The sequence below is a fragment of the Haemaphysalis longicornis genome, unplaced genomic scaffold (genome assembly GCF_048455015.1).
Source record: "Haemaphysalis longicornis isolate Haplotype H1 unplaced genomic scaffold, Haemaphysalis longicornis Haplotype H1 scaffold_4, whole genome shotgun sequence".
Lineage (NCBI taxonomy): Eukaryota > Metazoa > Arthropoda > Arachnida > Ixodida > Ixodidae > Haemaphysalis > Haemaphysalis longicornis.
The window spans coordinates 183,142,428-183,156,772 of NW_027526361.1; the positions used below are offsets into that span (position 1 = coordinate 183,142,428).

At 47.3% G+C, this 14,345-nt stretch overlaps 1 protein-coding gene across 1 annotated transcript in view; it reads right to left on the reverse strand.

The window, feature by feature from the left end:
* The window catches only part of LOC144180137 (cytochrome P450 3A13-like), a 128,188-nt gene that overhangs the window by 73,709 nt on the left and 40,134 nt on the right, over positions 1 to 14,345 (reverse strand). Inside the window, exons 4-6 of the mRNA XM_077708529.1 lie at positions 10,002 to 10,098; positions 8,462 to 8,578; positions 7,261 to 7,349 (exon numbers count right to left, since the gene is read on the reverse strand). Coding sequence (XP_077564655.1) covers positions 7,261 to 7,349; positions 8,462 to 8,578; positions 10,002 to 10,098 — 303 coding nt within the window. The remainder of the gene's footprint in view (positions 1 to 7,260; positions 7,350 to 8,461; positions 8,579 to 10,001; positions 10,099 to 14,345) is intronic.

Sequence of the window (14,345 nt, forward strand, 5' to 3'; positions counted from 1 at the left end):
CAGGAATAAAAACGTTATAAAGCTATATTTTTGAGGCGTACTTTCATGTCTTGAATAGAAATTTGCAGTTACCTCGCCTCCAGGTGCCTTTCGCTCCCCCTCAGAAACTGCTATCTCGTGGGTAACTCGAAATGTAGGATTTCTTCGGAGGATCGGCCTCACTACGTTTATGAAATACGTTGAGACATCGAGTGGAGGGGTTGCCGTATCCTCCACTCGACCGAGTGGAGAAAACACATGGAGAGGAGGAGGGATTCAATATACGGGGGTAAGTATAACGTACAGTGCGCGTCAAGCTTGTCTAGGGCAAGCGAGCGCGCGGCTTCTGAGCAAGCTGGCGACATCTGCTGATAGTGGCTGGGTTGGAGATAGCTTGCCATTGCGCGTGCGGGGATCTCGGACAGGCTCGGGTCGGTCGTCTTATAGCATGGGCCTCTCAAACTTAGAGACGCCACGCCCCACAAGGGGCGCTTTTATTCTGTATAAGTGCCAATCGTAGGCGGTGACACGGAGTAAGCGCGTAATTTGATGCCATGCATTATCAGTGCAGCCGTTACTTAATTGCACAAATGTTTTGACGGAAAGCGCTGCAGTGCGTTCTTGTTGCGTGCTTTTCGTTTGCTAAACGTGAGATTCAGAAATTACCGAAGGTCGTTTTCTAGCACTGCGGAACCACCTGGACGCGGGTTATTGCACCGCGTCGAACGACGCGTCTATCTGGCCTGTCAACGCTCCCGGCTGCCACTGTGAAAGACAATCGCCCCTCGAGGGTGGTGGCGCCTGCAAATTCCAGCGGCACATGCAAAACGAAGACCGGCCTGACCCTGTCCGAGATCGGCGCACGCGCAATGGCAAGCTATCTCCAACCCAGCGCTATCAGCAGATGTCGCCCGCACACTCTCAATCCGCGCGCTCGCTTGCCCTAGACAAGCCTGACGCGCACTGTACTCTTAAGTAGTAAATGTCGCTTCCCCACGAGAACACTCTTTGTGCAGGGGTGCACCCTTTACAGGCCCCTTGCTTCGTTATACTGGAGTCATTCGTCAGCGAAATAATGATGTATCCGGAAATAAAACACTGTCGTGTTAAAATGTATAATGCGATAATGGTACTTCGTTGTCGAGGGTGCGTATTCGAACAGAGCCGCTGCATTCACCATTTATGCTGTCCAAGCACTGAAGTCGAACTGAGAGACAGAGACACGGCGCAAAGGTTTCTAAACGCGCGGCCGAACAGACCCCTTCCATTTGCGTTTCTGTGGCTTCAGATGTTGGCGCGAAAGCTTGAGTGTTCCAGGCGTTGCTGCGAGAACGCGGCAGGGCCATAGTTTAATAATATTAATACCTGAGGGTCGTGGTGGGCCTGAGTGTATTGTTTGGCGCTTGGCTGCGTGACGCGATCCATCAGTTCCCGAACAAAGCTTAATTAAAGCGGTGACCGCGGCGCGGGAAGCTGGGGAAGCGATTTGCAAGGTCGTGTAATTATACGCCGTTCATGCGGCGTTTTCGTAATTACGACATACTTCAGTTCGTTTCTGTCGAAAATATAGCTTTTCGATTGTTTTTTTTTTAGGCTAGCGTTAATTTTATAGCAACTTTTTAGGTTTGGTGGCAGTGTTGGCGCCGGCATGAGTTACGGTAATAAAGTGGCTTTGGGGGGACGGCATCAGTAGCAGGCAGGGCTGGCCACTCGTACTGCCGCACCGTGCTACCACCGACGGTGTAGTGGCAGTGTTGCCAACTGTAAGGTTTACGCCCTACATGTGGGGTATTTTTTGAATTTTTCTCTCGTCGTAGGTCGTAGGGCTACTCAGTCAATTTTCCGCCAGGTGTAGGGCGATGTTAAATTTTCTTGTTGGACTTGCTTTCCAAGCCAAATGAATCCGCGAAAGTGTGAAATTAATCCTTGATCTTGCGAGTTTAGTGCCCATATTGGCAGCTGGATTGCGTTTCTACAGCTCGATCCTCAACCAGAGAGCAACAAAAATCAGACTCCTTGGAGAACGGCGGAGCGCAAGCGAAATGCGTACCGAGAGGGAATATGTCGTAATTCAGAATGGGACGTTCGCTATCCGCAGCATGAAAGAAAGCTTACCTCCGTGATGAACGTGGAGTAAAGAGTGACTATCAGCATAAGGTTACCGACTAATATAGATTGTATGTGAACACGAAACTCTATAACTGCGGTTGAACTGCGGCTACGGGGACGTCACGCCATTCGTATCTGCCCGTCCTGTAGATGAGATACAGGCATAGTGGTTCGGAAACCGAAGATGAATGAATAAAAAATTAGCGCCATTCCACTCTGTGAAGAACGATGACCAGAAAAGCAGGGCGCAATCCAAGAAGTGGACGAAACAAAACACGTTTATTGGTTATTGGCCATTGAGCATATCTCCTAGTTAACCAGCTGAATGGAACTTGGCAGGACTGTAGTTTTATTGAACGGAAAAACACGGGTATGTCATGTGCCTGCCGTAGAAGTAAATTCCACATAATTTGTTTCGGGAGTAGTTTTGATTAAGCAAGGCTTACTGTCGTTTTCTGCAACCCTTCCATCAGAATAGTTCTAAATACGTGACCACGCGAAGCCTGGCTACGCCTGCAAGCCCCCTCTCCCCGCGCGTCTAACTATCAAGAGGTGACAGCTGACATATATGTGATTATACGGGGAAGACACCAGCCAAAACATCGATGGAGAACCCTTTCAGGGGGCACTTGTCTGGATGCAAAAACACCGGCGGAAGAGAACACCTGAAGCCCTTCAAGCAGGCAACACAAATCATTAGCTCTGGAGACGTACATTTCCCGTTCTACTCCGATTTTTCCTAAACCGAAACATATACAGATCGGTTGTAAATGTATTAAAACCAAGCAACTAAGAAATACAAAAAATAACCCAGGAAACAAATTAAAATTACAAATAAATTGATACATATGTCGTGAAACAGTCATTTTTTGCCGAGGGCGGAGCGCAGGGTCACAAAAAATATTGTGAAGGGCAAAGTAGGGCTTTTTCATGTCCTGTGTGGGGCATTGCAGCCAAAACAGGTTGGCAACACTGGGGATGGAAAAATAAGTTATTTCGCAGGCGTGGCGCTTCGTGATCTTGTCTCGGACACAGTAAGGGCAAACAGGGGAACGGTCGTAGAAGCAGAACCTTGGCTGCAATCAAAGGCTGCTGTGGCTCGGGTTTTGCTAGAGCCTCCAAAATACTGTAAGCAGTGTGAATACAGTCGAACACGGATATATCGAACTCCAAGGGGATCGCGAAATAGTTCGATATATGAAAAATTCGATATAAAAATATGGGCTCTGAGACCTCACCTATGGCGGACGATCACTTACCGATCGTCGCATTCAAGAATGCCAACTAATTCCGCACTCACGACGCAACAGGACGCCTTATTTCTGTGAAAAAAAATCGCTGATCTTGGCCTGCTTCTTCGTCCTGGAAATGAAATTAAAGACGCTGGTCTCGATCTTCTCGAGGCTGCACAACTAGAAAATTCCAGCAGTACGCTGCGCCTTCGCACACCATGCACAACACGCACGCAAAAGAAGAACAGCGCGCACGTACCACAAGAACTTTGAAGGTAACAATTCCAAGGCTCTCTGAACGGACTCCAACAAAGCGCTCGCGATGGTCATCTCCGAGAGAAACAGTGATCCCCGAAAGGTGCGGGACAACTCGCCAAACAGCAGCAACAGCAGCAAAATGCAAAAGAAGGGGGATGCCGTCAGCGCCTTCGTTCCCTCTTCCCTTTCCCGAGACGACATCGGGGAAAGACAGACCCAGAGAGAGAGAGAAAAAAAAAACTCTTTTTCGGCAAGCCGGGAACGTACGCAGCCGAAAAAAAAAAAAAAGGACGTGCGCAGTCGGGGCATCTCTACCTCGCACTGTCACATTTTCTGAGCGTTCGGGCTTGTGTGCCTAGAGAGATTTAGCATACCGGGCTCCGTCCGCTAACGCTACGGCGGCCGGTAGCGGGGCCCGACTGGGCAAGCGCAAATTCGTTCCGGTAGGGGGGATTAGTTCCGCGAGCCAGTCTTCGCCATGCCTGCGCATTCCTCCACATCCTCCTCAACCTCAATCTGCGGTGCAACGACCGCCGAAGAGCACCTTCCAGCTCGCGCGGCGTTCTATATACCCAATCTTGGGAAAAATACAGTTCGATATAAACGTACGAATTCCTATACTTTTACACAGAATTTTCAAGGGGATAATTTATGAGTTCGATATAGGCAATAATTCGATATACCCGTGTTCGATATATCCGTGTTCGACTGTAGTTCATTGAATATAGTCATGGTGTCTTCGCTTTGTACCAACATCCCTTATCATTGTCATCATATCCGTCATACTATCAGTGTGCTGCTTTCCAGAGTCCATATGTCGCCACGCCATATTTCTGCTTCAGGAGAGCTTCTGGCTGCCGCCGTCATTGAGCTAAAATAAACTACGCCGTAGCCATGCGGGCCATCGCACGACTTCCCGGCTGCTACGCATGACTGTATCCCAACAGCGGCGCCGAGCCGAAATTGGGTGGGAAAATGCTGTTGCACCGACGGATACATGCGTACGTACACTTGCAGCTAGACCAGAGTTCTCAATTTATTTAGAGGACACTCGCGCTCGTCAACAAATCGTTAAAATAGTATAACAATGCACGGAGTGTTTTAGGGCTCAGCACTTTGGCGGCAGCCACTGTGGTTTGGTTCAACTTAAATTGAGAACGACTCAGCGGGCAATGGAACGGAAGATGATAGGTGTAACATTAAGGGTCAAGAAGAGAGCGGAGTTTGTCAGGGAACAAACGCGTGTTAAGGATATATTAGTAGAAATTAAGAAGAAGAAATGGACGTGGGCAGGGCATGTAATGCGAAGGCAAGATAACCGTTGGTCATTAAGGGTAACAGAGTGGATCGCTAGAGAAGGAAATTGTTGCAGGGGGCGGAAGAAAGTTAGATAGGCAGATGAGATCAAGAATTTCACGGGGATAAATTGGTCGCAATTAGCACAGGACCGGGGTAATTGGAGATTAATGGGAGAGGCCTGCCCTGCAGTGGGCGTAGATAGGCTGGTGATGATGATGACTGTGGTTTGACAGCGGCGTCGGCGTCGTAACCGAGTGAACGAAGAACGAAAGAAAACTGCGGAGGCAAGCCTGGCGAAAGTGTGAGAAGAGGGCAGTTTGCTGAGCCCGCACGAGACGCTCCTCGGCGGCGACGCATGATGAAAATGTGAGGGGGAGGCAGTCAGACCTCCTGGGCGGTGGCGACGGGCTGCGAGATGACGCCATAGCAACGCGTGCCGTCGTGCGCTCGACTACGATGCGCATTCACATCCTGAGACTGAGTTCGCGACGCCACCGCAGAGACTTACCATCGCTGCCATCGAGAGGACCCACGAGTGATTGCTGCACCGGCGCACTGCAGCACTCAGGAGTGAGTGCTGAACAACGAAAGAGGCAACCAGTGGATGTACTTCGCGTCCTCATCATTACGTGGCTCATCCGAACCACGCGACATTTGCGGGGGAAGTTCAAACACGATTTGCATCAACATGCTCGGTGGCGGCGACGACTGCGAGATAGCCGCAGAGTAGCGCGCGCCGCCGTGCGTTAGCTAATCATGCGATCATTTCCCGAGTCTCAGCAACTATGCGCCGTTACCGAGTAGACAGCAGTTCGTGCTGCGCACAAATTCGCATTAAGGAGCATCGTAATCCTCAGTCATTTTTAAAGACGATAGTCTTTCTTGGGCTACTTAAACCGAGAAATTTTGGTCTGTCTGTATGTCTGTCTGTCTGTCTGTCCGCCTGTCTGTCTGTCTGTAACTTGATTCAGCCACCCGGCCAAAGTAAAATGGTTACTGTGCAATAGTCTTATATACTCACAGCCAAATTTCAACGTCTAGGCCCGGTTTATATGTTCATACTTGACAACTTTGTTGAACAAGAACAAGACATATCGCAAATATAAGACAGGAAATTAGTACATAACGGATACTTGCGGTGTTCCTTTATTTAAAAATTCCTGGATGCTTGATTTTTCTATAGCAAATGATATTCTACATCTACTGCAAAAACCCGTGGCCTGCTGTTCTGTTGCCCGTGCCACCTCCTGGCGGCGTATGATTAATCACGCGGCAACAGCAAAGAAAGGTTCCACTAGCTAGGCTTCACGTTCTGCTTGGAACGCACCTGGCGGAGGGCAACGCGCTTCTATAAACCTTGAAGTCGTCCGCCTCGATTCACGTGCGTCTCCGCCGTACTGCAGCTCTGGCATCGAGGAACCCCGCCTGTAGCAGTGGAACGCGGTAAATTCAAATCGCCTTGAGAAAACCTTTAGTGCGTTTACCTTGGGATTAGCGCGACGGAACAGAAACAGCATGAGAGGTGAGCGGGAAAGCAAAGAGGGGCATTTCCTTGGCAAATGTGTACAAAGACTATGGTCTTTTGACGACATTTGCAACGAAAGGAGCATATACGCGGCCAATTTTTTTTTTCACATGTCTTCATTCGCATGCGGCGTTATTGTGGCTTAGTCTTTTAACTACGCAAGCCTTAACTGATTGTCCTTCCAGTGCGCGTTGGCGCCTTTAGATTTTGCCTAAACGGTTCCTCCGTTGCTTCGGCTGTCGCGTACTTCGGGCCGTTCACACCCCGCTAGCAGACACGGCTTGACTGGTAGCGCAGCAACTACGCAAATCCCTCGTGGTCGGTTTCGACCGTGCGTTTCATACTCCCCTGAGGAAGCCGTCTACCAGGGTCTCAGTGTAGCGGAGTCATTATTCTTATACATAGGCTCTAAATGTTAGTGCGATCAACCTCTAATTGCTAAAAAAGTAAACAGCTATTCCCTCCTTTAACCCTAATATACCAACCCTCCATCATCTACAATAATTTCTTTGACTCGGAATTTTAGAGAACGTAGTAGTTTGCGGTTAATTTTATTTACGATATATCACCTGTCTTTGTTCTCTCTTAAACCCACCAAGTATAACCAACTTTTTACACAATTATAGTAACGCCACCATTTTTTCTAAGGCCGCCCGTTTCAGCACGATAAAAGGCGGTTCAGTAGTGGGTTTATGCAAGTTTTCGTAGCATAAGCGGTAATATCACGCATGATCACAGCAATATTTTGTCTGCCTTAGTCCCAACGTGTGCACATTTTTACTTTTGGCTGAATTTCAAGGTGACAACTTGCGGGTGCTGTGTGGACAAACATTGCACTGCTTGCCGGACGATACTCACTGCTTGATGTCAATGTCCTCCTCTTCTTGAGCGGCTTGCTTGATGTGCTGGCAAGTCACTTCCGCGCAATGTTCTATCAAATGGTTCATCTGCGAGGACGAAATCATGTGATCACTCTGGCATGAAACGGCATGCTCACCGACGTGCGGCTGTTGTACAATTTTCCTAACCGCTGACAGTCGCTATCTTAATTTATTCCGCTGAAAAGGTTTAGTGCAGATATTACAACAAACAATAAAGTGAAAAATAAACTAGTGGCCCGGTTTAAGGTTAACTGGAGCACCGTTAAGCCGTAGCTGACGAGAAGGTGGGGAAATGGCGAACAAAACAGTAATGCAGCATAACCAGTTTAAAACGACGGAGGTTATGCCGTTACGGGACTTGACCCAGTTCGTCATACCATATGAGACTTGTGTGGGCGCGCACAGGCAACTTCTTTTCTAGCTGAAACAAACCACCGACATACCCCTGGTACGGGAACTATCTCGTATGCAACCTTCCAGTGCTTAGCTTCGGTGCTCTGTGTCCGTCGATGCTTTGCATGAAAGCAGGCGTGTATGTAGAGGAATTAGGCTGTGCCTGGGATTTTTTTTCAAGCTCTGCGGGAGCAACATAAATTGTCAGATCATACATTTAAAAGCTGAGTAATTAGCGTTACGTATGAAATAAGTGATGTAGTAAAGGCTCTCTACCATGGAATTAGGTCACAATGATCCGAGTATCTGACTCAGTGCGCATGACGAATTGCGCTGCCCTGAAACCAAAGCCTGTATGAATGAGACACGAACGCAACGCCGGACACTCACCAGCGTAAGTTATTTCTTCGCTCCGAATTGCTATGCTTCTCGCCAGTGATAACTACCTTTGGGACTTTAAATTCGGAAATTTGACTTGTACGCTGCCAAATAGTGTGACAGAAATGACGGTAACATGGCACAGCAATACGTTTTGTGACCACACAGCTTTTGAATCAACGTTCTCTGATCGGCAGTATTATGAATTCCGCCTGTTTTGCGACCATGCCAACATCGTTTGGATAAAAAGTACTGTATGAATTCATTCATCACAAAACCGGGGGAGTCAAAAAAAAATATAGACGTGCATTGCATTCGCCTTGTGACCAAAATTCATATCGAGATGTCTCGTTCAATCCATGACCGTCTGAGATTAGACTACATCGGCAGGAAGACACAAATCTCACCTTTCTCAGCTTCCCCGCTGAAAAGGCCGGGCTTGCAACTGGTCGTATTTTCCGCCAGAGGTCGACGTGCGCGAATATCATCGTTTTGCTGAGGAGGCCATCTTTCGCCTGAAGCAGCTGTCATCGAACAGAAAAAAACGTACATTTTCCTTCCAGTATTTTGGGCATGACGATGAAATGAATACGCAAAGATAGTCGGTTACTGCAAGCACATAACAAAACTGGATTTTTTCAGCAAGGAACAGCAGGCCGAAGCCTAGTGCATATCGGCATGTTCTATTTTCACTTCTTTTAACACTGCCGTCGTGATGATTTCACGCTGTGTAACTAACACTGTGTTTATACACCATTGAAGTATGTGCTGCTTCGGTTATTGATAATGATTGTACCAGAATGCGCCCGGACGAAACGAAATATTCTGGGGTGAGTTGGGCGAGACTTCGTTCCCGTGTGGGTACAAGCCCGCCACTGATGATGATTAGTGGCTTCCTTTTGTAACGGGGTGGCATTGCACAGCGGCCTTAGTCGTAACGCCAAGCCCCATCTACCTGCTCGCTTCGAACACTGTTTCAATTCTTTCAAGCAACTGCTGAAAAAGCTGCGTTGTTCGGCTTCGGTAGACTAGAGGTAGGAAAGCAGGTTTTCGCGCGGGCCATCCACTGGTTCGCTTGGAACGGTCCCTTTATTGTTTTTAACAACTGGCAAAAGAATCCGGCTGTTTGGTCTCAATAGCCTTGAGGTAGAATACTGGAATTTGGTGCGAAGAACCAAGGTTAGAGATCCAGCCATGCTAGGTTTTTTTCGCGTACTAGTGATTTTTTTACTGCAAACTTCTCCTAGCTCAATTCTACGCACTATTTCCGTAAATAGGGGTGGTTTCATGTTTTTAACAGGCGAGGGGCGCTGCAAATGAGCATGTTTAAGTAACGTTCTGCATCGCAGCGCAAGCGCCGGGCTTCTACTTCTACACGGAATATTGCACCCCGGAACAGAATATCGCGTGAGTTGAGATGACTGATAAACTCGAAGTAGTTAACGTTTTCGGTCGTTTCTGCGTGCGTGGAAGCGCTAAGAAGTCTGTAGCCATGGCTGTAGCATACAGCGGCAATGCAAGATTTTCTCCTCGCACAAATGACCCTTTTTTTCAGTCCCTGCTTTGCTTATCTTGGAAGCATCAATCAAGTGCAACTTTTTATTGTTGTAACTCAACGGAATCCGGCCAAACGCAGCGGTTCTGCAGCGGTAAGCGACAACTAATGTCCTACATTTTAAGAGTACGGGACACCGTAAGTTTTTGTTGGGGAAGCACTTTGAAATTATTTAATGCATGATTCATTCGACTGACTTCACAAGTGGCATTTGAAGTTACGTAGTATATCTCAATGGCATTCGGTCGCAAGTTTGTAAAAAAAACGCATATATACCCAAAAACATTTTACGTAAACATTGCGAAGAACCCCCTAGCTGCCGTTTTTCATAGATACACGACAAATAATTTATACACGAGCGCTTTTGAACTAACCATCCAAACTCGCCTTACCCTTCCGTTGGGAAACACATGGCAATCTTTGACCAGGATTTGTTTCACAAGATCCGGATCTGCAACCACTAATGTTGGCTTTCCTCCTTCGTAGATTCTGAAAATGTAAGGAAAAACGATTTGGCTCCTGCTTTGGCTTTTTACCACATCGGAGAACATTTTATTCGTTTAAATACGTTTTCAAAGTGTTCGAAGGGAGGTTCACGTATCACGCAAAATTAGCAAAGTTGTGACACGTTAACGCATTCACCATGTCACCAATAGGAGACAGCGCTGTGTACATCTTCTTTCTGTAAGGCGGTCCAAGTTCCCAACCCCAGCGCCTGTTTTCCTGATTGGTGCAACAAAAGTCATGAATGGTCAAATAACCACACTCGATGTTAACCATCTAACCTTGCCGGCTGTCAGAAGGTTTGTAGCAGGGTGTCGAACCGGAACCGGAACCGAACCGAAAACCAGAACTGAAACCGAATTTTCACCCGGAACCGGAACTGAACCCGAACCGGAACGAATTGAAGGAACCGTTCCGAACCAGTTCCGGGGCTTCAAAACTGTAATTTCTAGTTTTCGATTATGGTGCCCCACCTTGTGTTCGAAGATATTTTTACCACTCGCCCGACAGCACCACAAAATATTTTGCATAGTCTGCAGTATCACAATAACCCACCAGGTTTTCTGCTTATTACCATCATTTAATGTAAAGTTGACCGTATATGCTATCAGTTTGCTTTAGATACTGCTTATCTCCCTCAGTTTGCTTTTTCATTCAGACAAAGTTAAGCTAGAACGTATATTCAGCACATCATGGATTGTTCCTCATGATTTCTATCGACATGGTGTTTATTATTGTGTAAACTTGTTAATGTGTTGTAATTTGAGTGCATCCCTGCCCCCTTGGGAAGGCATTCAGGGACATTATCAACAATGAATCCATATCTTCCACTCATTTTAGTTTGAATAGGCAGTTATATAAAAACATCGGTGAGACACAAACACTCCCAGTTCTCCAAGTCATCGGTACCTTTTCTTGTAGAGTGCCGTTGTGTACTTTCTGCTCTCAGAGAGCATGAGAACTGGAACAAAATTGGGGGGGCTTTTTAATTTCCGGTTTCAAAGTAGATGCGACCGAATTTCTGTATTATCTTGAATCTTCTCTGCCTCAAAGTTAAAGGCAGCATGAAAAAAAAGTCGAATAATGCGGATTAGCAGGTAGACTAGAGTGGATTTGCGAGATGAGTGGATGAGCTATTGTGATTTAGTAGGATTGGTGTGTTGAGTAATTTGGATTAAAGGAATTAGCGGGTCGGTTAAGGTGGACTAGAGGCTCGTACCAACCACGATACCTTTGGGGTCCCTGGCATTTGTAAATATTGCGGTGGTCTCCTCGACCAATCAGGAAATTTAGTTTCGAAGAAAATAGCCGAAAGTTATGTGACGACCACCTGAATGCTATAAAATGCTTTTCTTTATGCACGTTTTGCGCTTTTACGTTGTTTCTGGTGTAAGAGTGACATCTCGAACTGAAGTTAGTAAATAATTACCTAAAGCATATTTTATACTTATCTAAGGGTTTTCAAAAACAAATATACGGGGTGTTACGACGATAATTATAACATTTAAAAAATTAATGAGCGAACCGCTGCTCGGTTCGCGCTGAAACTTCACACAAATGTCGCATTTTGTGGTATATTTTGTTTGACACCGGGAAAAACGACGACACTTGCCTGCTTATTGTGAAAATAAGTAAAAACGATTTTCGCCTATGGGAAAATCGCGGCCGAGGAAAATGGCGGTCTCAGGGTCCCAAGCTGTGTGGAGTGCTTGGGACCCTGAGACACCTAGTGGGCGGCTGCAACAAATCTACCCTAGACCCCAGCCCCTTAAAACCTCCACATTTCTACGGAGCTTTGGGAGAGACCCTTGGCCAGCTCAAGCCTTGAATATCAGCTGCGCCTGATCGAAAGGGCTGTCGACTCGGTTCGAGCTGAAGGCGTCTTTGAATGAGGACGCCTCTCTGAAACTTTTCCTCGATTTGATTAAAATTCATTCTGTCTTTCTCTACAAGCGACCATTACCGCAGCTAGCGACCTCACTATGCTACTATCTTTCCTAGAATCCAATTGCCGCCACCTATGGCTGAAGTGTCATTAGCAAGTTGTAATCGCTGGTCAGTAAGCCTTAATTGTTCCGTCGAACCGGCATGTTAGCAGATGGAAGGTGTGGAGAATGACATCCCTTTAAACGCCACCTGCAACGGTTTACAGTGAAGGCTGACGCCGACGCGGGACAGTTTTCGACTTCTAGCATTGCTAATGATCTCGTGTGAAAGCTAAAACGCCATTGAAACTATGGGTAAATAAAAAGCGTAACAGACCAACTAATTAATTTTAAATGTGAAATTTTTCCCTCGCCGTGCGAAAATACGTGCGCGTGCGCGCGTGCATGCGTCGACATCTGATGTTAACAAAACAGACAGCGGGCGTACAGCCTCTCTGCTACACAGATAAGTTTCCTGCCCCAAAAAGAGGCTTCCCGCTTGCCAGTAAACTACCTGTCTGCCTGCCTGCCTGCCGGCCAGGAGATTCCGGCGAGGTTGCGGGATTTGGAGACGAGGGGCGACCTCGCGGGGGGGGGGGGGGGGCGCGCAGCCTCTCTACGGAGACACTCGAGGGTACCAAAAAACGATGGTGGACGGACAGGTCGTCCGCTTAGTGGACGGACGGGGCAATGGACATCCTGCAGGGAGGCTGTCCGGAAGGTTCTGGCGAGGATGCCACACCAAGGAAGATGAGGAGGAGGAGGAGGAGGCACCGGGGCGCTTCCAACTGATCAGGAGGCTACACGCTTGCCTTCCAGAAGACTGGGGCAAAGCTTCATCATTTGGAGACGAGGCCGGGCCCGTCATTCGTCGGCGAGGGGAGTGGTTCACACGGCACTACAGCGACGGCTACGTAGAGCCACGTTTTAGAGCGCAGCTTTTAAGCGCCCGCTCCTGTGGTTTCGCCTACTCCCTTAGCGTCGCCCTCATTGTAACCGAGAGAACGAAAAGGCCACCGAAGATAGAGTAAGCAGGAAAGCGGAGGATGAAAGTACGGCGAAAGTGTGAGGGGAAGGGACATGCTCTCCGGTGGCGACGCGGAACGACATAATAACGACAGAGTATAGCGTGCGCAAACCTGCGTTCGCTGATGACGGGATAGGCTTCCTGAGACGCAGCAGATATGCGCCGTCGCCGAGGAAGCTGCAGTTCGCGCCGCACTCAAATTTCGCATTAGCGAGTATCGTAATTGTCAGCCATTTTTTTGTTTCCTCAAGAAAACTTCAGGATATGAAACTGCGGGTTTCTGAGCCAAGAATAAAGTTCTACAAATGTATAAAACCGTACAAATAGAAATATACTTCCGCCCATAAAGACTACTGATTTCACCTACACACATATATGCAGCCTTAAGTGTCCTAGCGAACCCTTTATTTCGTTTCAGTTAGTGTTTTAATCGATGACCTACCATAGAAAACATTTTGTAGTTGATTGTACAGTTAACAGGACTCTTGAACACTTTCTATAAACGTTTTCAGTCTTTACGTCGCTTCTGGAAGCGCTGAGAAATGTATCGCCATTGCCAGCATGGGGCGACACTGCGTGATTTGCACGTCGCAGCGGATACGCCTCCGTTTCTGCTTTGATTTTGCGACCTTCTTTTTAAATTGGCTATCAAGGGCGTTCATTGCTGTAATTTAGGGAAAGCCGGCAAATAGCCGCTACAGCCCTGTAATAACGTAATTCCAGCGGCCGAAGAATGCCGAGACTGGGAAGAAGAGATAAATATTTTGAGCAAGTTTGTATGTTCTCTGATGGACATAGAGCAGTAATTTTTGGCTGAGGTACTTCGCGACCCCGTAATATAACTAGAGGATGTATTGGTTGTCTACGTTCTGCAAGCATTCAAGATTTAGAAAAAAAGTTGACAAAAGTGTTTAGGGTCCCTTTAAGTTGGCCATCCACAAACAATCCTATATTATGACTTCATTTTTATACCGACGCCACAGAGAAACGAAAACCGAGCACACAAAAAATAGCAAAAAAACTCATGCCCTTCTTACCCGAACCCGTTTGAACCCGTTTGAACCGGTTCGAACCGGAACGGAATGGTGCTCTGGAACCGAACCCGAAAAAATTCCGGTTCGACACCCTGGTTTGTAGTACCTTTAGTACCTATGTAGTATCTGTAGCACCTTTGCAGTATCTTCAGCTAGTACCTCCCAAAAACGCGAGGAATGAAGGCCTTTACCAAATTCAGAAAAACGTCATGGGTATCTTGCCCTGCCTCGTAACGGTACCAGCCA